The sequence below is a fragment of the Rhodnius prolixus genome, unplaced genomic scaffold (genome assembly GCF_049639745.1).
Source record: "Rhodnius prolixus isolate KJV_2025 unplaced genomic scaffold, Rpr scaffold_6, whole genome shotgun sequence".
Taxonomy (NCBI): domain Eukaryota; kingdom Metazoa; phylum Arthropoda; class Insecta; order Hemiptera; family Reduviidae; genus Rhodnius; species Rhodnius prolixus.
In genome coordinates this window covers 37,948,662-37,970,629 of record NW_027411634.1, presented here as the reverse complement: position 1 = coordinate 37,970,629, position 21,968 = coordinate 37,948,662, and the positions used below count along the sequence as shown (strand labels likewise).

The 21,968-nt window shown below is 30.5% G+C and overlaps 2 protein-coding genes across 2 annotated transcripts; one reads left to right on the top strand and one right to left on the bottom strand.

Moving 5' to 3' along the window:
- Positions 1-75: 75 nt before the first annotated feature.
- red (LysM peptidoglycan-binding domain-containing protein red) lies at positions 76-6,353 on the top strand. The gene is made up of 4 exons (XM_074140748.1): positions 76-214; positions 298-469; positions 2,254-2,591; positions 5,700-6,353. The coding sequence occupies exons 2-4, from the start codon at positions 302-304 to the stop codon at positions 5,980-5,982; spliced, it is 789 nt and encodes a 262-aa protein (XP_073996849.1). The 5' UTR covers positions 76-214; positions 298-301; the 3' UTR covers positions 5,983-6,353.
- A 7,596-nt stretch (positions 6,354-13,949) lies between these two features.
- On the bottom strand, positions 13,950-21,898 carry LOC141460560 (TRAF3-interacting protein 1-like). Its single transcript, XM_074140710.1, has 11 exons — positions 21,560-21,898; positions 21,364-21,481; positions 21,182-21,294; positions 20,598-21,076; positions 20,337-20,515; positions 19,739-19,892; positions 18,284-18,379; positions 17,489-17,615; positions 16,268-16,411; positions 15,968-16,179; positions 13,950-14,323 (listed from the first exon to the last, which is right to left on the bottom strand). Exons 1-11 carry the CDS (start codon positions 21,692-21,694, stop codon positions 14,170-14,172), a joined length of 1,911 nt encoding a protein of 636 aa, XP_073996811.1. The 5' UTR covers positions 21,695-21,898; the 3' UTR covers positions 13,950-14,169.
- Between the last annotated feature and the right edge of the window lie 70 nt (positions 21,899-21,968).

The following is a 21,968-nucleotide window of genomic DNA, read 5'->3' as shown; positions in this document are numbered from 1 at the left end:
ATTTCCTATAATGTAAATAGGAAAGAGAAATATTCAAGAACTTTCATTAAACAATCAAATATGTCGGCATTTACTAGTTGGCCAATCTGCATCTACCATGTCCCTTATCACCTTTCAGACTGTCTGCTAAGAAAAGGGCCTGCGAGACCAGCTGATAAAGGATGTGGTGGGAAAAGACCACCTAACCATACACCATACCTTCACGTATCAGTAGGTTAGTGTAAGTCTAGTACTGCATGGTTAGTTGTGAATCCAGGTCTTGAAAATAATTTATTTAATATTGTTTGTAACATGAAGCAAAATGAACGATATAAATATGGAAGAAAGGATTGCCATTAAGGATTCAGCACGATCCTTAAAGAAATATGGAAGTACATCCAGCAATTCCAAAAGATGTGAAAGTTTCATAAAACATCAAGTAGTGCAATCAGATACATTGCAGGGTTTAGCCCTAAAATATGGTGTGACAGTAAGTAGATGAATAATATATTATTTTGGGATTTGTTTGTATTATTATTTTATTTTGTTAACAATGTATGTCATAAACTAGAATTCTTTTTGGCGTAATACTATATAAAGTGTGGGCTGAAGGATTAAATTCTTTCTTTTTGAGTGATTTGTTTTATTTGTAGAACATGACCCAGATCTATTAACTCTTTAATTGACCAAGTAATCAGTTAATCATCATTATTTGATTTGTTATGTAATGGTTTCTATTTTGAAGCACATTGTTGGTTAACTACAAAAATTACCTTAAGGCATAAATTTCTTGTCTTTTTAGTAGAAGCAGTTGTTTCAAGTAAAAAGTCACTTTGACACGTTTACCCTGATTTCTAATGTATTGAAATTACTAGAAATTTTCTTGTTCAAGAAGAGTTTGTCAGCTATGAATAAAATAATTTTGATTATTTTTGAAAGTTTTTTCGTTTTGTAATGATTGTTGGGCCGAATGAATTGCAAATGGTGTTTTTTTTTTTATGAGGAACAAAAACATTCAATGAAAGTAAATTATAGAAAAATAAAACTAGTATGAATGATGTGTAATATGGAATTTTAAAGAAGACAATTTTGAAGGAAGTTACAATCTGTTACACTATTTTGAATAAGTGCCCTTCATAAAGTATAACTCAATATATATACATATTGAGTTATATATATTACGTTGGGCCTGAGTCTCCCTAATCACTCACTGCCATTCACAACTATCACCGGCTCTTTGGCGCTACCTTCTTACACCAAGCTTTCTGATGTTGCCCTCAAAATGATCTAAAACAGACTAGGTTCTGCTGTATTTCAGGGTTCACCTGTCTTTCCGTAAAACAATCTTTAGGGAAGTCGCACTTCTGGCATCCTCTCGACATGCCCAACCCACCTACTTAGCTTTTTTTTTTTTTTACAAAAGAGACTATTTCTGGCACATTAGATCCTTACGCTTCTGGAGGTTAGTACCCATGTTTCCACCAGTCAAATTATGGCCCGTTATAAAGAAATTTTCTTCTGAAAATAGTATAAATACCTATTATTGTAAAAGTTACCCTTTTTTTTCCTGTTTGTTTTCTTTCCTAGCCAGGTTAACAATATCTTTTGAAATTTAGGAAATTCTTAGGAATACTTTCTAATTCTTTAAGAATATCAGAAATGTGATCATTGTTATTGGAACGAACAGAGAAAAGAAGCGTATGCTTATATCAAGAGAAATGAGTTTGCGCCCAACCAGCGCGAAAAATAAGTTGTTACTCCATTCATTGGCGCAGATCATTATTTGGTAAGCCAAGCTACTAATAAGTCAAGTAAACCGAACGAACATTTCTTAAGCAATGGCCTCTTAGCGATCATGTTAAATGGTGGACAAAAATTCCAGGATCAAACGTAGTAAAGCTAAAGGAGTAAAAAACTAGAACTGCGAAGGCTCTTAAGCTGCAAAGGAACCAGATTGATTCTTGTGACTTCTCTGTCTAAAAAGGCCACCGTTAGGTTCAGGATGCACCCACGCTGGTTCAGATTATGTTACCTAGAGCACTGTACTGATTATACCAGGAGGAATAACACTTATAAAAGAGTAAAATAAGATTAGGGAACTTATTAGTAGTTTGAAATTTGGAAATTTAAACAACTCTTTACTCCTACAAAAGTTTCTGATGTACAACACTGACCCATTACTGAAACAAAGCAAAAATAAAGGTTTTTTCTAAAATTTAGGTTATTTCGAAGAACCTTTCAATAATTTAATATTTTATTTTTACGTTTTTGCAGACAGAACAGATTCGACGAGCGAATACTTTGTGGGCTAATGATTCTTTGTTCCTGAGAAAAATTCTCTTAATACCTAGTCCTAGCGGTCCTTCATCAAATGGAGGATTGGAAACACCAGTGAACGTTTTGCAGTCAACGTCTACAGGTAGTCATCAATCACATCATAACAATAATAATAACAACAATAACATCAATCAACAAGGGGAATCATCTTGTAGTCATGTAGATGTCACCGAAGAACGTACAAAAGAAGAGAGTTATAGTGATTTCTTAGTTAAAATTGATTGTGCTATTGCTTCAACTAAGAGCCAGGTTATGGTTGCGCACGATAACAGCCAGTAAGTTATAATAATAATTATTATTATTATTACTGTTATTAATCAGATATTAGAACAGAATAGAAATAGATTTGAGATTCACTTTTTTCCCAACTTTTGAGGGAAAATTTTCTTAACAATAATACAGTTTTTATCCAACATTGTTGATTTATGTTTCGCCTAATTTTTTTAAGTGATAACATCGATATTATCCGTCATAGCAAACATATTTGTGTTATCTGACAGTCGGCTGACCGAGCAACATGAATGAGCAACCACTGATGATGGGTAAAATTTGAAACCGGTTAGAATGAAAAAACATCCTTACACAGACAAGTAAAATAGACGATCCCTAACCCCCTACGAACCCGTCTAAATTTTCAACAATTCTCAAGTATATGAATTGCAAGAGATGAAATCTTCAGGTAAACCTCAATAAATCCAAAGAAATTGTTTTCGTCGTGGAGGAGACTTTGGCTAGGGAGTGTTGGTCCTACAAGGCTTGGAAATTGAAGAGGTAGATCGATACATTATCTAGGAGTGTTATTAACAATTTGGTTGTCCTTGAAACCTAATTTTTAGAAAAATCTTCAGCCAAAAACGCGTTAAATTTTGTCTGAAGAAGGACGATAATGAAACCTCGTATACCAATGAAGGCGAAAACTTATAATATTTAATGTTGAGAAGCTGGTCATTGTGTGCTATGAAGCACGTGTGGGGTGGGGGTCAGAGTGCTTTTATGAAATAGAAAAAGTTCTTTGGTTTTTAATCTGAAAGTTATTTGCCTTCTTAACTTCACCCCAACTTAAGAGACTGGCCTATTTTCCACCACACTTAAAGAATAGTGGAGAAAATTCTAAAACTGGGGAGAACATTTGATTACTTTAGCTGCCCAAACTAGAGTTTTTCTTAATTTCGATATGTCTGATAGAAAAATTCTCCATTGGAAATTCCCATCTAAAATTGCTCACTTAAGAGATAATTTTAGTCGAAAGCAAATCGAGTGGTTACAGGTTTCGTATCGATATATCATTGATAGGCTGCTGAATCATGAAGTTAGACAGTGAATTTGAGGGTTAGAGGTGAGGTATATAAAAATATTGATGAAATACATCCAATGTGTGATCAAACTGGGGGAGGACTGTTGAAATTCAATCATAAACCTTATAACCCATATGTTCAGGTAGAATGCTTCCTCTGAAATAATTAGGTTCAGGAAGACACCCTTCATTTTATAGCGGTCTGTCCAATCCTCGCCCTTATCGCCTAGAAGCGTTTGGTGGAAGACTTCTTTCTTTAAGCTTCTTTGTCACTTTCTTGAATGGACCAAATTGGACTAGGCTAAAAAAATATTACTGTTCATTATTTTTGGTGACTGATTCATTGTTTCAATAGGATGAAAAATAAATGCCAATTTCAGTCATATTCTGTATGTTATTTTTTGTTTCTATTCTAATAAAATATGTATAATATAATATATGCTTGGAAGGATTTTCAATCATGAATAAAACTGCTATTGAAGTAAATTTATAGTTTGCTTACTAAAAAGATCTCTAGCATTGAAAATTATGTACTAGGGCGATACAGAAGATCCCGGAGTGCTCTTCAAATGGAATTCCTTTTCGCAAGAATACCAGCGTTTATAACTTTTTTCCCTGAAAACCTCATTTAAAAGGGATTTCTATGATGGGATGAAGTTAAATCCTCCTCTGAAATCTCTCTTCAGTATATTCTGCGTTTCGAACGTCTGTATGTATATTTAAGAATATCAAATGTTTTGATAAAATTGTAAGTTTGAAGAATATTAGTCCACCGGAGAATAAAGAAGTTTTTTTCGAGTTTTCCGTACTTTGCTTAGGTTTCATTTAAATTTGACATATACTAAACATAACGCTTATTTATATCTTAAAATTCAAATATTTTTCTTGGGGTGTTTTATTTTTTGGGTTTGGGCATCACAATACTTCAGCAGTATCCTTCAATAAAAGTGTTTAGTAAAGGGTTTAACATTGAAGTCAACATTTTTTTTTTATTGTAAATTGAAGTTTCAGAAAAATTTAATTACATTATTTAAGAAAAGTGAAAGTCCTATGTTTTTAATAGAGAAGTATTTAGTTACTTTATGTAATAATTATTAGTAAAAATTATTAACTATATATTTGAAGTTCCATTTATTCTAATTTTTAGCTGAGCAATTTTTGGCATCTTATGGGTTATCTTATCATTTTCCTTAATTTACTCCATTGATAAAATTGTTTCATTAAAAAATTTACAAGTTTAGTTGCTTTTGTTGCCAAAGTGGTTACTTAAAACATATTAAAAAATAATAATTTCAAGGTTCCAATTGTTTTTATTTGTAAGGCACAATAACTTCCGGCTTTTTTCAGACCTCCGGTCGATAATTTCTTGTTGCCGTCAACTATGTCCATCACCGTACAGTTAGCTGTAAGTGGCTCCTAGTATATAGTTGTAATCCAGTAAGATTTCCCATAGTTTAATGTGTGAAGATGGAACAATTTGAACCAACATGTCTGTTTTGATTAAATCACAAGCGGAATTTACACAGAGAGCTCAAATTGAATTCTTCTTTTTATTTGTAAAAAATGGGGCCACTCAGAAAGGTTTCGTTCAAAAATTCCTCATTCTAATTGACACTCTAAAAATTACGAAATTTTCTCGAAATCGCTTCAACTATTTTTCTTCAATTTAGTTCACACTTTACTTGAAGCATCTAGTAAGTGGGCAATTTCAAGAAAATTATTGGAAACATTTTCAAGAAGACCGTAAAAATCCGTGAAATCTTGTCAGTGTGGTCACATTCCGCTAGAAGGATTTCGAGCGAAAACTTAGAACCAAAGCCACAAAACAGTGTATAAATTCTGTGCTTTATAGACTTTTTCTTTTTTTAGAATTCCGTATACACACACACACACTCACTCTCACACACTACACTAACTCATACACTATGCGCTAAAAACTTATTTGTTAAAAGAACCCCATAACATATATTTCTGGTAAAGTCTCAATTTCAGAAGTATCTCTAGGCAATACTCTCTTTTATTAGGAGTAATAACAAAATAAATCACCCTTTATTGATTCTTCTTACTTACTTATTTCTTCTTTTCAAAGGTTTGTAGATGATGATTCAATTTTTTGGAGGCGGAAAAGTGCTTTATCACGTTTGAAGCAACATCAAAAACAACAAAATCATCCACAATCTTACAAAGAAGATCGTTCAGACCCAGCAGCTTATAATCATCTGGTGGAAGAAGATGATCGTGCATCCACCTCCAGCAGTAATAATGATACAGTTGACCTACCTACAACCACCGTTGTAATGACCCAAGGTCGCAAGGTACGAAATTCTTTGCAAAGATTGGAAAGGCAACAAAATGATATATTTGAATTGTAGTGCCATCCCGTCAAGTACTTTTTTTTACGGCGTTCCACATTTACCATTTTTTTTTTCAATATTTATTTTTGATTCGATTGTTTTCTGTCCATAGACTTCAAGTATTGATTGTAGAACAGTGTTTTGTTAACAAATATAATTCTTAAAAACAAAGATTAATGCAAATTTTGAATTGGGTCAGTAATCATTTGGTTTTATTGTTGTTATTATTTACTTTAAAACAAATAGAAAGTTTGGAGGAAGCATTCTAATTTAAGCAAACTCATTACTTAGAGGGTCCATAAATACATGTGCAAACAAACAGTATATTCCCTGCCTTTAAGCAACCAAAACAAAAAAAAAAGAAGTTTTTTAGTAGAGCACTTCAGAAATTGTAATAATAAACTAAAATCCGGCAGAAAACTATCTCAGTCTATAGAAAAATTTCAAAGTCACGAATAAGTAATGTTCTTCAATTTACTTTTAAAGATATGTAATTAAGCATACATTCAGAGTAAAGAAAATTATTGGAAACATTTTCTTTTTAATTGGTTCATAAATTAAGAGCTAATAGAAAAGAAAAAAAAAACACTTGTCTAGAAAGGTTAATAATAAAGTTTGAAATTTTTTTAAGTACAAATTATTATTATTATTATTATTTTTGAAGTACTTACAAAATATTTTTTAAATAATTTTTTTTTTGTGGAGGACAATGCGTAGATATCATTATCACAAAATAACTAGTTTTTCATATATTTTATCATTTGGCACATTTAAATAAAATCGTTAGCAAAAAATAGTTGACGAGCTTACTTAACATTATTATTATTATTTTATTGTATTTTTTTTTTTCTGCAACCCCATTAATTTGGATTCTAAATTTATATGGATTATTAAAATATTTGTAGAATATATATAAATATATAAAATAAAATATAATATTTATAGAGGAGCACTCAGAAATGTTTAGTTGTTGGGATTGATTTTAGAAGAAAATCATTTCTTTTTTCATTTTAAAACAGTCCTTCCATTAGGATATAACATCATTTTTAAAAAGATCATTTCCAAAAATGTATTTTCAAAATAAGGCAACCTGATCTCTTGAAGTTATACAATTCAAATTTATAGACAAGTCATAAGTAATTAATTAAAAAGTTGATGATTTTGCGAGGTCTCGGACAGCGCCATTCTATGGTGTGATATCGCGTTAGGGTTAGGAAAACTGGTAACATGGTACCCTTGAAGATCTTTGAGTCATTTAACTCATTAAGATAAAGAAAAGCGTCCGTTCTCCAATCTCGTTCTCCCATTCCACCCTTGCCATATCATTAGGCTTGCCTACCTACTTTATTCGAACTAAAGGTCATTCATTCAGGCGCTACACGTGGGTAGGTTCCTAACCAGAGCAGACGTTATCTCAATAGCTGACTTTGCAGCTGCTTTAGCTACGTTTCAAACTATTGTCTAGGCTTTATTTTCCCTAAGGAATATATATTCTGAAGGCTGATTTATTGATTTTATATTTTTTAATCAGACCTACTTATTTCGAGGAGTACGTCATGGTTAGTGGAGGATGAGTTGATTGATATTCACCTCTTCAACCGCTTTCATCCTTTCGATGCTCTGTTTGCCGTTTTCCATTGTTTTCATTTAGGTGCTCCTCAAAAGATTATAAAAAGTATAACCTTGGCAAAACAGCACTCTGTTTTACGCACTCAATTGGCATATCATTCTTCAATTTTTTCTCTATGAAATGTGAAAGTAAATTAACTCTTTTTTTATTTATGAATTGTCATGTACCAAGAGGTTGCAGAAAAAAAAACTCCCAACTCAGCTTTATTTAATTTCTTAATTTATGTTTTGGAGCTGAATACAATAAAACTAAAATTAAAATTGTTTTATGTCCGTGAACATATTTAGTCTTCGACGTTAGATGGGGTATTGATATTTGAAAAGAATTAGATGTACACATAAAAGTGAAAAGGTATTTTTATAAAAAAAAATATATATATGTATATATTTTGAACTAATGGAAAATTAACTTGACTGTTAAAAAAATATATATTTGTAAAATTTGGCAGATTTTACTTCCATTTATGATAAAAAGTTTATTTAAAATAAAGATGTCTTCTGGTATGTGAAAGGTTTCTAAAAATATAACGTTTAACATTAAAATAAGCCTGTTATATATTTTTTTGTTTTTAATTGGTTCATAAATTAACATTAAACGGTCCTAAATTTTCTCATTTTCCACAATTTTTGTGGTACTTTGTTAGTCGTGCAAAGAAGAAAACAACGGCTAATTCCTGAGTAAATTGGACTTACTTATACTAAATTAATTATGCCACTCGCAAAAAAACGTTTGTCCCAAACCCTAGCTCTCATTTCTGATTCCCCTAACTTGTGTATCCATAGATTAACTTTCTAACAGTTTCAAGAACTAATTTTTCAAAGAAAGTCGCACTAATTAGAGAATCAGTAAATGAATTAGGGTTAGGCTTGGTTTGTTCTAAATCGTGAATCCAGATCGATCTGTATATGTTTAACATGTAGCTTTCTAACAATATTACTTTTAAGAATTTTCTTTATTAAGAAATTTATAGTAAATACATAAAGAATCATTTAGTTACTGTTGATACCTCAAATCTGTTAGCATCTTGTCGAAAACTGTTTAATTGAAATCCTAATCTTAAAAATTATTTAGTTTTCATTCTTCTAATTTTAAATGCTCCTTTTTTGTTTGTTTTAGCCCATTATCTTCTAAATTCATTGGAGAAAATTTGTCAGTAATTTATATTACTTAAAAAAGGAGTTATTATTGATATTATTATTACTGTTTCATTGTATCGCTACTATACCTGTATTATTAGAGGTCTTGGTCAGTAATTTTCACAAATTAATAAGATTATTTACACAGTGATACATTCTTTACTCGAAATTATTATTTGGCAAAATCATTAGCGATCTTCAAATTTGTTGATACGTATTTACTGAGAAAATTGAATTTATAATATAGACCGCATGTTCAAAGACAATTTTAAGCACGTAGAAGTCTGTCAAATTCAACTCATCTAGGCTAAATTGTGTGCCAATTAAAAAATTAATAGAAAAAGAAGGTTCTCGTTCTTCGATTATTGTTGAAAATGTTTGGTTTTATTTCTTTGCCCTTGTTCGAAATAATTAGTTTTTAAAGAAAAAGGTTAAGTGAATTTAAAGACAGTGTTATAGAAAAATTTATATATTACATAAATTTCAAATATCGTTTTAAGACATATCCTAAAAGCAACCTTATTTTTGCGAAGAGCTTTATTTAAGTGTGACTGTGGCTATGTATTAACATAATATTATAAGTAATTCAATATTGTATAAAATATTTGATACGTACAAACATTTATTGTGTATAGCGAGTGAAATGTATCATGAATCTAGATAAAATTGAAACCTTCTTTCATATGAAAGAAAAAGCTGTCCATTTTTAACATCTCAGCATGTAATTTGCTTAAAGTTATTCTCACTAATTATGTTTATAAATACATTCTCGGCTAATTCCGATATGTTAAAAAAAAACTGAAGTAATTCTTATAAACTGTATTATTTAAAAACAAAACTTGTTTAAGACGCTCACTGCAATTTCGTCTAAAATGATCAAGATCAAGAAGCAGATTTTGTATTTAGAGATTAGGATGTAAAAAAAGTATGCATGTTTTCAACGTACAATTTTAAAATGGTACACTAAAAGATAAACGCCATCATTTTCTGCATCTTGATGAATCCGTCTATAGCTAATAATTCGATGCTCTTTCGGTAACAGTAGCTATCTTTGAAGAGAAAAAGCACTCCAAAGATCACAATCTACGTAGTTTTATTAATTTATTTATGTTATTGATTCCGAGTTGTGTAAGTGATAAACTAAAAATTTAAATAATTAAATAATGAGGACGATTGACGTGAGCAGTGGGTCCATGTTTTACCTTGATAAAGGATTATTCTTCTTTGACCTATCAATCCAAGTGAGATTTTTGGTAGCCAAATGGTTACCAAAAGTAAGTAATTGCATGACCATTTAGTACCACCTCAAAATGAGTGTTGCCTTCATTCTATCGCACGTACAGCATCAGGTTTTTTTTTTTCTCTCAAAAATCTTTTTATTTATGGGGTGGTTAGCTTAATGTAATATTTTTTTACTATTTAGTTTTTTAGTTGAGGGTTAATTGAGTTTCGGTAGCTTGTGGGAAGCATGTCGGCAGTATAGTACATAGTTTTCTGTTTAGTGGGAATAAAATAATTCATCTCAAAATTTTCTGGCGCTGGAGCAAGCCTTACTTTTACATCTGCCATCAGAAATACTGAATCTAAGGATAGAGGTCGTTCTAGGCGAAGCTGTTTTTCCACGCTCATACTATCCTCTCAATTTGTTTTTTTTCATTCCTCAAAAAATATGTTTAATAATTTATTCAGTATTTAATTGTTCATTTTTTCTTTTTATATCCGTTTTGAACTTTCAAGGTTTGCTTCAGTATTGAAAATATTAAACATTACTATCTTTATTCAACCTGAATTTTGAATTATCCCAAAAACAGACATTCAGACTGGATTTTTTGACTACTCTCTATACATTTTTCTATTCAGCCCTTATAAAAATTTTTCATTAACTTCAGATAAACATGGCCCAAGCTTTTGTTGTACTTTATCATTTCTAGACAGGATCATAAACGTTTTTGGGTTTGTATTCAAATGTACAAATTGTTGAAAAATATTGATTTGAAAAAGAGATATTCGCATTAGAAAAAACTCACTTTTGAAGTACTTATTCTTGCTCAAAGGGAGTATTTCAGCTAAACAATTTTTTTTTTTTCTTTCTTTTTAAGTAATCATTTTTTTAAATGTCATTATACTAAAATCAGTTCTCATTTTCGTATTTCAGAATGACTAAATTTAAATTTCACTATAAAGATCACAAAAAAGAGAAGTTAGTTGCAAGCAGTTGAAACAAAAAAAAAATTATTTGCACTGTCAAAATGGCTAAGATAATCTACTGTATAATGCAAACGTCCCTATAGAAACTCTTTAAAATCTATTTACACAGTTACTTGTTAAACTAATCGTTTATGATAAAAATTAAAAAATAAACCTGCATATCGCTTAATGTTTTTGTATAAAGGCACCAATCATAATTGATAGCGATTTTTTTAAAAGAAATTTTGAATATTTATAAAGAAAATAATAAACAAGTAAGATGCGACATCAATCATTTTTTTTAAAATGTAGAGAGAAATAATGCTGAATGTCTTAGGCGTGGGAGAAACTGTACTTTTGTATTTATAGTTAAATATTGAAAAAAAAGAAGTATGAAACGGAGTTTAATACATCTTGGATGTACTCTGATCATAGCAAATTTTTCTGTAAAAAAAATTGTCTTTATTTTATGTCACATCTATTAAATTGTCTATTTTTCCTAACACCTATAGTACTGTTGATTAATAAAATAAATAAATAATAATAATCATAAAGGACAAACAAATGTAACATAGTGGGTCTGTAAGTATACTACAATTTTATTATTTTTTTTTAGGTGAGGAATATAATGTTGATATTAATTTTGTTTTGTTTTTAGATTAAGTTTTTTTATTTAATTATTTAAAATTTGATTATTCGTTTGAAGTGTTTCATTGTACATATTTAAAAAAAAAGAACCACTAATTTATTGGTGCAAATTCCATTTGCAATTCCTTCTAGACAACTAAATATGATAGATCTGTCTTTTTTTTTTGGGTGGGATTCAAATTAGTTGTAAATGACCTGTCAATTTATTTAGTTGTAATTTTTGGTCATCTTTCCAATGAAACACTTTTTTTTTCTAATTTTAATAAGTGAACAAAATAATATTATGAAAACAAAGACGTTACTTTTCGAAAGGCTTAGTCAATAATAAAATTATCTTGCTACCTATTTTAATTAAAGCACGCATTCAACTAACGAACACAAAATAAACATGTACTTAAAGGTTTTGATTGGCATGCTTTAGCTGTGGCAGTTTAGATAGCTTACTCTAACACGCTTTGAACCGTCACAAGCGTTTCTGGGTGGACACCACTACAGTAATTGTTTTTGTTTGGAAGTGCTCCTTTGGTGAAAAATGCCCGGTGTGTACCAGCTATGAAGGAGTTAAATATCTCAAACCAACAAGAACATCAACTTGAGCAAATGTTGGTTTTTGGTTTAATAAACTGAACTATACTGGCAGTCCCTCTTGGTTTAATTTTTACTTCGTGATTTGCAAGGAAATGATTGCATTAGCTTGCAGACATATATTGTTATTTTAAGAGAATAATAAAGTAATTTACAATAGTACGGGTTGATCATTTGTCCCTTCTAATTACTAGACAATACTGATCGTAGTTGGGTTCCCTCATAATATATTTATTGTAGATTGAAACAAATAATAAAAATGTTTATATTTAGGTTGTTGTTACATGTATGAAAAAATAAAATGAGCGAAATTTTATTTGTAAATAAAAAAAGATTGTTCCTTATCTGTGATGGATTGCACATATTTTTGCACTTTCAATGATTGGAATTTATTGCTAATAGAAAAGTGAACAATTCCTCCTTTAAGTAGTTATAATATGGATGTATAATAAATTATCCAGCTATGTATAAAATAATTTTAATTTTGTTAATATGTTTGTTAATAGGCCTATTCTGTTTTTGTTTATTTGTTGTAAATGTTGGATAGGACTGATAAAAATATTTCGTGAAACAAATTTATAAAGTACGCCTTTTGTTTGTATTAATAAACTATTTTTAATTTGTATTTATTTTTATGTGTTTACTCATTAAAAAAAAAAAACTTGCTTACCATAATTTTTGAGTCACATTTTGGCAAGTTAACAGGGATATCTTCCGAGTAATTTAATTTTTTTAAATAACCTTACTCCTTCTTCATGATGTTCAAGGGGAGATTTTATTTTTTGAAACAAATTGTAATCTTTATCTTCCTTTTTTTCTTCTAACTCTTGTTTCTGATTTATAAATAAATGTAAATATTGATTGTATATTATTTTAATTAAATTGAGGGGATTATCACAGTGTACTTAGTCGTGTAAATAAATTTGTTTTTTCGTTTTGTCAGATATTCTTATTGCATATTAAGAGTATATTGTTCCTTGATTTTATTTTTTGTTATTTAATAAATAAAAGTAAAATTCCAAATGTTTATTGGTTCCAAATAAAATCATAATTACCTGGGCTATAGTAAAGCATTGCTCAACAGTGGGTATTGAGCATATTGAATTGGAGCTTCATTTTCCGCCATCAGATCCTTCCAATGGATAAATGAATTTCCTGTACTGGGCTTTGACCTGATTTCGCGAGAGGAGTATGTGAGGATTATACCAAAAAAGTGTTTACAAACCAGAAGTACATTAAATCAGAAGTATTTCATTTGTTTGTTTATTGAAACCAACTCTTAACTACGAGAATTGGACTTTAACAAATAAAAGTCTTACGAGTATTTCACATTAGAGTTTCTTTTATTTATTGAACTGTAACGTAATATGATCAATACATAAGTATACTATCGGAAGTATTTTATACCACCTTCATACTATCATGATGTATAAATTCATTCCCATTTTTTTGTATACTAAAAAAAATCGTTACTGCAAGGCACAACATTTTTCTCTATTCATTTTATTATTTCTCTTTCTTATAAACATTTAATAAAATTATGACTAATTATATTATTTTGATTGTACAATTATGACAAAAAATTTGTTCAATTGCTTTTATACCAATTTTATTTTATCACCATATTTTTATATATATATATATATATATATATTTTTTTTTTTGAAAAAAGAATTGAAGGCACAGTATGTTTTTAAGGCACTTTTTCGTGCAATTTGAAATTTTTAGTTCAAAAACTACCACCCATTTTCATTATAAGTTCATATTTTCGTTGAGGGGCTCTGGCTCGATCTTGTGAATGACTTATTTAAATAATAACTGAACTGAGGTAATCTTGATTGCTTTACATCGATTAATAAAACTTAAAGAGCAATATGCAGGCGATTTAGATGAACATTGTCTCAAAAAATAAAATTACTAGCAGTCTTGTAATGTTTTCTAACCTGCAATTTAAGGTGAATACAAATATATGATTTTTTGTTTTTTAAATCCTCAAGACTGACCCATTTCAATAATCCATTAAGTATTGCCTCTGGTTACTAACTGAACAATTCTTTTATCATTAGCAATAATGTTAGCTTTGACATTTCTTACGGCATCGTGTTCTTGTTCTATCAATGAATCCATTTCAGCTAATTGTTTTTTATATTTTTCCAACGTAGTTTCCGTTAACCTGCAGAAATAAGAGAATATGACGTATTTTTAAAAGAATTTGTTAAGTAATCAAGTGGTCAAATAAAATCGAAGATGTTCTATTTCCATAAACGCAGAATATAATTTTTAAGAAATTAAAGGCATACATGAAATCAACTCTTTTTTTTTCAAAACCATACGAACAAAATAAATTCTGACGAAGCTCTGCAAATAAAGCCAAGTTATTGTTGCGTTGAAATTTTGGTTTGAAAGCAAATCAATCAATTGAATCAAGCAAATGCGATCATAGATTTATGGTATGAACGAAAAAAAAAATATGCTGGACAGTATTGATTGAAAATACACACGATTTCTTCATTTTCTTGCATCTTAATATTTTTAAAAATAAATAATATTTTTTTTTAAACATTACATTCCTGAAGAGAATTAAGAGTAATTAAACAAAAATTTACATGTCTGAGGGGATAAGGATCAGTCAGAATGGTAAATTAGTTGAATATTGCTATCTGAAAAAGCCTTTTTTCTTTAACAAAAATGTGGAGATTACTACGTTAGCCGATATCTAGTATTGCAAAGCACCATATCAACTCATATGGGAGGCCTATACCCTTGTAGGCTTATAGACTGGTTTCTCCAGAAGCAACTTAAGACAAGAAGAGTTGTTGGGGCAACAATAAATCTAACAGATTTGAAGCGTGACTCGACCTGAGTCAAAATCGGCTCCTATACTAATGATTTCTGATGGGACGTTGCCCTCTCAAAGGACATATGAAATAGCTGTCTAAAAGATTATAACCCTTGCAGATTCTGTAGAGAGATAGTAAGAGTTTCCAAAACACTTCCTAATGGACAGCGATTCATCGTTCAAGGAAATTTTAAATGTCTAGGATACTACCAGGAGTTGAAGAGACGAGAAGCCCTCCTTAGAAAAGCCTCTCGTAAACTAAAGTTTCCTAATATCTTGCCTTCTTGCATCAGTAGAGGCTGCCTCACAATAAATCGCAGGTATGGAAAAAGTTAATGGATCATTATTGGCTGAACTAGGCAACTGCTTTAACTTAGGCGGGGGCGAATCCGATGATTTAAAGATCTCTAACTCCATTGCAGACTTAAGGAGCAAATGCAACTACGGAAAGAATATGAATTCGTCAAGAAAATGAGCAACAGCACTGGGCGCGTTGGATCAGAAAAATGGATTATCCAAAAGCGCCGCCCCTCTCCTAAATATAATTTAAACAGAAAGAAGACCAGATGATCCTTGCTATAAATTTGGAGCTAAGGTTCTTAGCTCTAATAGAGAAATCTACTTTTCTCAGAGCGAGGGCAATTTTTCCGTTCATAGCAAAAGCTTGTTGAGTAGCTTCTGCGGCTTAAGAGTCTTTGTAAAACTCATTCAGAATAAGAGATTGAGGGAAATAATTTGCGCCTTGTAGAGGAGACAGAAAAAATTGTAAACACAAATCTAGTTTGGCAACAGAAGTAGCAAAATTTGTATGCAAGTTGTAAATTTTTATATCAAACTGTTCACTTCCACCGACCTTGCACAACTGAAAAGAAAAATCTTGAAAGATAATGCTCGAATTCAAGCAAACCGAAAGAGGAAAAATGTGTTAATGAGTACAGTGACTTTTTTTACTATTTCTATAACTAAAAAAAAAGTTACTTTTGTTCTTCCATCAGTTGCTCCTTGTATTGGTTAGTGACTGATACCCACGACCTCAATTCTCGTTGCATTGAATCAACATCTTCTTGAATGAAATCAAATAATTTTCCCAAAGGATTTGTTGTTCGCGTCAGTTCTTGTATACTTTCCCGCAATTTATTTATCTCTTTTTCCCAATTCTCTCGCTTCTGTTTTCTGCCACTTTCCCATTCCTTAAAAAATAAAAATAAAATAAACTAGCAAAGCCAAAACGTTTTTAGAATTTATGCAGTGTGCAAAATTGTACCAAATAATATTTACTATTTCGACGTTTCGTTGATTTGTATTAGCCCACATTTGTTTGGTCTCTTCAAGTTCTTTTTTTGTTTCAAGTATTTGAGCGACCAGAGCACCTTCATTTTCTCCTATTAACTCGTTTCCCATTCCTTCTGCTAACTTTGTATCCTAAAAAAAAGAAAACAATGTAAGTTCTGGTTTGAAAATTCAAACAACTTTCTCTTTTAGAAGTTTTCAAACTTCTCATTTTAGTATTAGAAGAAAACGACAGTAAATTACCTAATTTAAGATAAGAAATTTGAAGATAATTTACAGATGTAATTGAAATGGCGATGAAGTGTGAAGAGGAAGGGAGGTGGAAATTATTCTCAATATACAGTAGTATGTTGAGTAGTATACTGTAGTACTGTAGTATACTGCTGTACCTACAGTAGTTACGTATATAGATGGGGTGTATTGAGGTAAACGAAACATTTTTTTAAGAAAATAACAATGCAACTTGTTCACAGCCTCATAGTCTCTCCATCCCTATATCTGTGTGTGCACCGTACACACAAAGACCGAGACACTGAGTTATAAACTTGCAATTGAGATGTGTTTGGTATAACGTTATTTAATATAAAACTTTTCTAGATACTGCTTAACCCCGCTTTCGTCTTCATTATTCTTTCTTCAAAATGATTCTTTAATTTCAGGGTAGGTGTAAGCGTTGTACCAAGATATTTATATTGATTAACCATATCGATCTGTTGACCGGCTAACCACCATTTCTCAGATTTGGAACGCCTACCACCGTTAAATACCATTATCCTTGATTTGGTTAAATTTATTTTTAGATTCCAAAAGGAACAATAATTTTCCAAAGAGTTGATCATTCTTTGGAGACCCTTGGGTGTGGACGAGAGCAAAATGAAGTCATCAGAGTAAGCAAAACGTTTAAACTGAATATTATTAACTCAGATACCGTCCTCATCCAAAACCTCCTCTGTCATTAATGTATAATGAAAATAGTCTAATAAAATAGTGTGAAAGAAAAGAAGTAAGTAAGTAAAGTAAGAAAATAGTCAAGGCTTAATAGACTCCCCTGTTTAACCCCAAGTTAATTTCAAAAGAATTATTTTTTATATAAGATGTATAATAATAATAGAAGGCTCGATTGCATACTGTACTTAAGTTACTACTTCTTATATATTATAGAGAAAGATTATAGATTTATTTAGATGATTGACAACTGGAACTATTTACCTGTAGATCTGTTTCAAGTGATAACGCCTGCGTTTCAACTACTACCATATTCTCTTTATCGTCTTCTTGGACATGATCTTCGGTAATAACTTCTACAGGTTTCACTTCTTCTTGTCCCTTATCAGCACTACAAAGATAATTTTAATTTACTATTAATTTGATTGTTAACAAATTTTTAAATCCAAATATACAATAGAGAATGTATAAGATGGTTTGGTCAGCCTTCTATCTGCGCACTGCACAATATCATAAATAAATCTTACCGAAGTGAACATCCTCTAAATGATTGATATGTTAACCATAAATTAAAACATTACTTACCGTCTCCCGCAACTATCCCTTTGTAAAGATTCTCTCTCGCTATTAGTCTCCCTTTATAAGGCGGGAGGACACAATTATATTTTTTACTTTCCACTTAGAATCAAACACGAAATGCACTACCCTTACTTCTGTTTTGGGGATTAAGCCCCGGAGCACTATCACTTTGCAGTGCCAGCAAAAAGATACTCCACAGATCAAAATTTGAAAATAAGTTAGGTACTTTTAGGTGCTGTCTATTTCTTAAGTAATTGATCCTCACAAACCTTTTTTTTTTTTTTTTTTAAAGTGTCTTAAAGAATAAATCAAGAGTCTTATTAGGGATAACTTATTAATTGTTAATGTGGAAATGGTGGAGAAACCTGTTCTAGAACCTAGCAACTTAGGTTTTAGCCGATGCAGAATGTTTACGTAATTATTTCTCTTTATATTAAAAAAAAAAAAAATTAAAAATAAAATTTGCACCCTGTGACTTACTTGTCTGGAAGTTTAACTTCGCCTCTATCCTTAGCTCTAGGCACTCCTGGTGCTCTAGCACTTGGTGGTGCTCTCCTCGCAGTAGTCGGTCTCTCACTGAAATTAAAAGATAATACCATTTTTCATATTGAAAGTATATAGTAAGACTTACCATGATAGATATATATTTTGATCAAATCGGGACAATTTGAAACCGAAAGTAACCCCTCTTCCTTTATACGCATCCAATTGAACAACAATTATAATATAACGAATTAGTCACCAATATGCACATATTTTGTATTAATAGTTTCTAGTTACTCTTAAATTCGATTCGAGACTTACATGGACTTCACACATTCCACACAATAAGTCGGGCCTATCAAACCTTCAGGTCCGATGGACACCTATGAAACCTCATTGCTAAATTCTTGTATACAATCTTGTACGCAGACCATTAATGTCTTCGCAAGAATAAGATGCTATTTTTACGAAATAAAGTGCAACATATCGCCTTGAAAGCACATACCCTACAGAAAGCTGAAAGCTTTTTCTCATTATTAAAAACAAAAAAAAAAACTTAATGACAGTACAAATTTTTAGAGCTATTTTATTATATTTATAGAACTCCACATGACCAAAAAGAAAACAGCAAAAATCTAAACTACTATGGGACTTACTTCCTAACATAAAAAAAAGCGATAATTTAAATGTATACTTTGTATTGTATTAAAATGATTTTTTTATGGCGCTGACATACTGCTCGGAAAATTAAAGGTACTTTCCTTCATTTAAAAAAATTACTCTTAACCTAACATTTGTATAAATCATATTAAAAAAGTACTGACATTAAACACTAGTATGTACTATTTTTTTAATACTCTTAATTTCTGATTGCATCGAAAAATTCATTACAACTTAGTACAAAATTGAATTTGCAACAAAATAAAGCTTTGTCTTATTTTTAACTTCTCTCCTCTTAATTTAATACATTTGTATTGGAGGCAGACTCCAGATACTTGTACATTAAACATAGCATCGAAGAAATTTAAATATTTAACAAAAATTAACAAGTAATGCTGAGCATTAATTTTTTTCTTCTGATCTACCTCATTCTTCATACCAACTGTATTTCATCATTGAGAATATCCTTTTAACGGAAGCAGATGTACCTGGCAGGATCAGAATATATTCTGCAATATTTAATCAAATTTAGGTTACAGCGTTAGCTTGAATTTGGTAATTTTCCAGTTTGATCAAATACACTAGGCGGCACTTCACCTTCAAAAGGGGGTATATAAGCTTGGTTATAGAATACTACGATCAAGATAAAACTATTGTGCCCCTTACTGGTACCTTGAAACATTCAACTTTCATTACGCAATAAACTTGAGATTTCAGAAAGTGGGAGAGTTTTAGGAAGAATTTAAATAATTTTTACGGAATGAAATACATTGAATTTAAATGTGTACTTACATTTTGGGCACTGTAATTGGAGGTGCTTCACCAGCTCCTAATAAAGGCAAAGTATCTTCTTGAATTTCTTTCTTCACTTTTTTTGAGTTAGAGTCATCCGGTTTCTCCACTACCTTGGTTTCAGCATCTTTCTTTACATTATCGCTGACATTTTCTAAATAAAAATTATAAAATAACAAATACAAATACGGCTTAACTTAATACAATTTATGAATTTAAATTTTCTTCAAACTTAAAATAAGAACGAAAAAGAACTGGCTTCAATTTTCAAATAAAGTAATGTTGAAGGAAACGTGACATCTCAACTCTTCACTAAAATCAATGTTCCATAAATAAAAAGTTCCAAACACAAGTGATTGACCTTAAATAAAAAAACATGGAATTTTGCCAACTCATCTTATATTCCTAATTATAAAATTTTTAAAAGCGTACAAGTGCACTGAAACAGCACTTTTATTGTAGCAAACCAGGTTAGAGAACTAGAGAACACCATACAGAGCACTTGAAAATACTCAGGTCATGATCTGAAATATCGATGCTTTTTAACTTAAAAGAAAAAAATATATATGTAAAAGTAACCCAAATTTCCACGACTCACTAGAAGGAGGTCTAGTTCTGCTTGACTGTCTTCTTGTTGAAGGCCTTTTATCGGCTTTAGCTGATGTTTCCTCTTTTTTTTTCTGTTCTTCATTATTCACATCATTTGCAAGTTTATTTTCTTCTTCCTTATCAGCTGGTAGTCCATTTTCCACAAGGTCATTACTGGCGAGTGAATTCCTACAAAATAAAATGGTAAATTAATTAATTTACAATTAAAGATACGAAAAGAAACGATGGAATAAAAATAATTATATTTTACCTGACTTTTTCATTTGTTTCACCATTATTTAGCTGTTCACTCTTAGGTGGTGAATGTCTATTTTCAACAATTTTGGAACTATTACTATCAACAATTTGTGAATTTTCTAAATTTTCATTAACTTTCGTCACTATTTGACCATCAATTTCTTTTTCATTTTTCGTTTGATCCTTCTCGTCAATCACTTCTCTTTCATTCTTTTCATTTAAATCTTTTTTGTTATTACCTGCATTATCTTTTTTCTTAATTTTCTCTTTTTCAACTTTGTCAATTCTTTCTTTTTTCTTTCTGTCAGAAGTCGCGTTCTCTTTTCCGCTATTTCCTCCTCTTTGTTTCGTCTTATCTGCATCATTCTGTACATCATCTTTTTTTAATTTCAGCTTCTTTGAAGTGCCTGCATTGTTTTCCTTAGCAGTTGTAACATTTGATTTCTGTTTATTTTCTGGATTTTCTTTTTGAATGTTTAATTTCCCGCTTTGCTAAAATAATTAAAATATTACTGCGATTTATAAATGATCACAACTGTAGTATTGTAAAATACATATTAAAAAAATGGCTAAATGAATTTTTTTTAAATTTTATACCTTCAGAGCAATACCTTTTCCAACAGCTTGCAATAACTCAAGTGTTTTTGTAACTTCTAATCCTGCAGCAATTTTATTTGGTTTGGCACTTATAGGATTCCCAGTAGCATCTTCTAAAATATGAAGTTATTTATTTAATCTCAATATTACTACATAAGAAATTATGCTAATCTTTTACTCACTGACAGCAGCGATGAGCTTTTTTAAGAATGCTATTTTTCCCTCTTTATCCTTAACATTTTCTAAGTTTAAATCTTCTGCAGTAAAAACTTCACTCAGAAAACCTGTCTCTCTAATTACCTATTTCATTTTTACGGATTGTAGTGATTAGAATAATTTTATTAAAGCAATTGTTTTTAAAAAAAGTAGGAAACTTACAGATTTTATTATATCATACAAAAATCTAAACGGAGGTTTTCTTAACAATTTTTCAGTTAGAGGTGGCTGGTTTATATATTTTGTTAATGCGCTTTGAGTTTTTTTAATGTCTTCTGGAGAGATTACTTCTGACATATCTAAAATCTCATTTTTTTATGTGATTCAAACATACCGAAAATTTTACTAAAAGTGGCCTTTCTCTTAACGTCATGACTTATGCAAGTTTTGTTTTCATAACTTGTATCCATAACGACATTACGTCCTAATTGAAGAAAATTATAATCGATTAAAAACTCGTTGCACAATTTTCCCGTCTAGTAAATGCTATACGATTTAGTATTGATCCTTTATTTTTAAAAGATATTTAATTTTTTCTTTAAATTATTGGTAAGTTTTAATATTGTGAAAA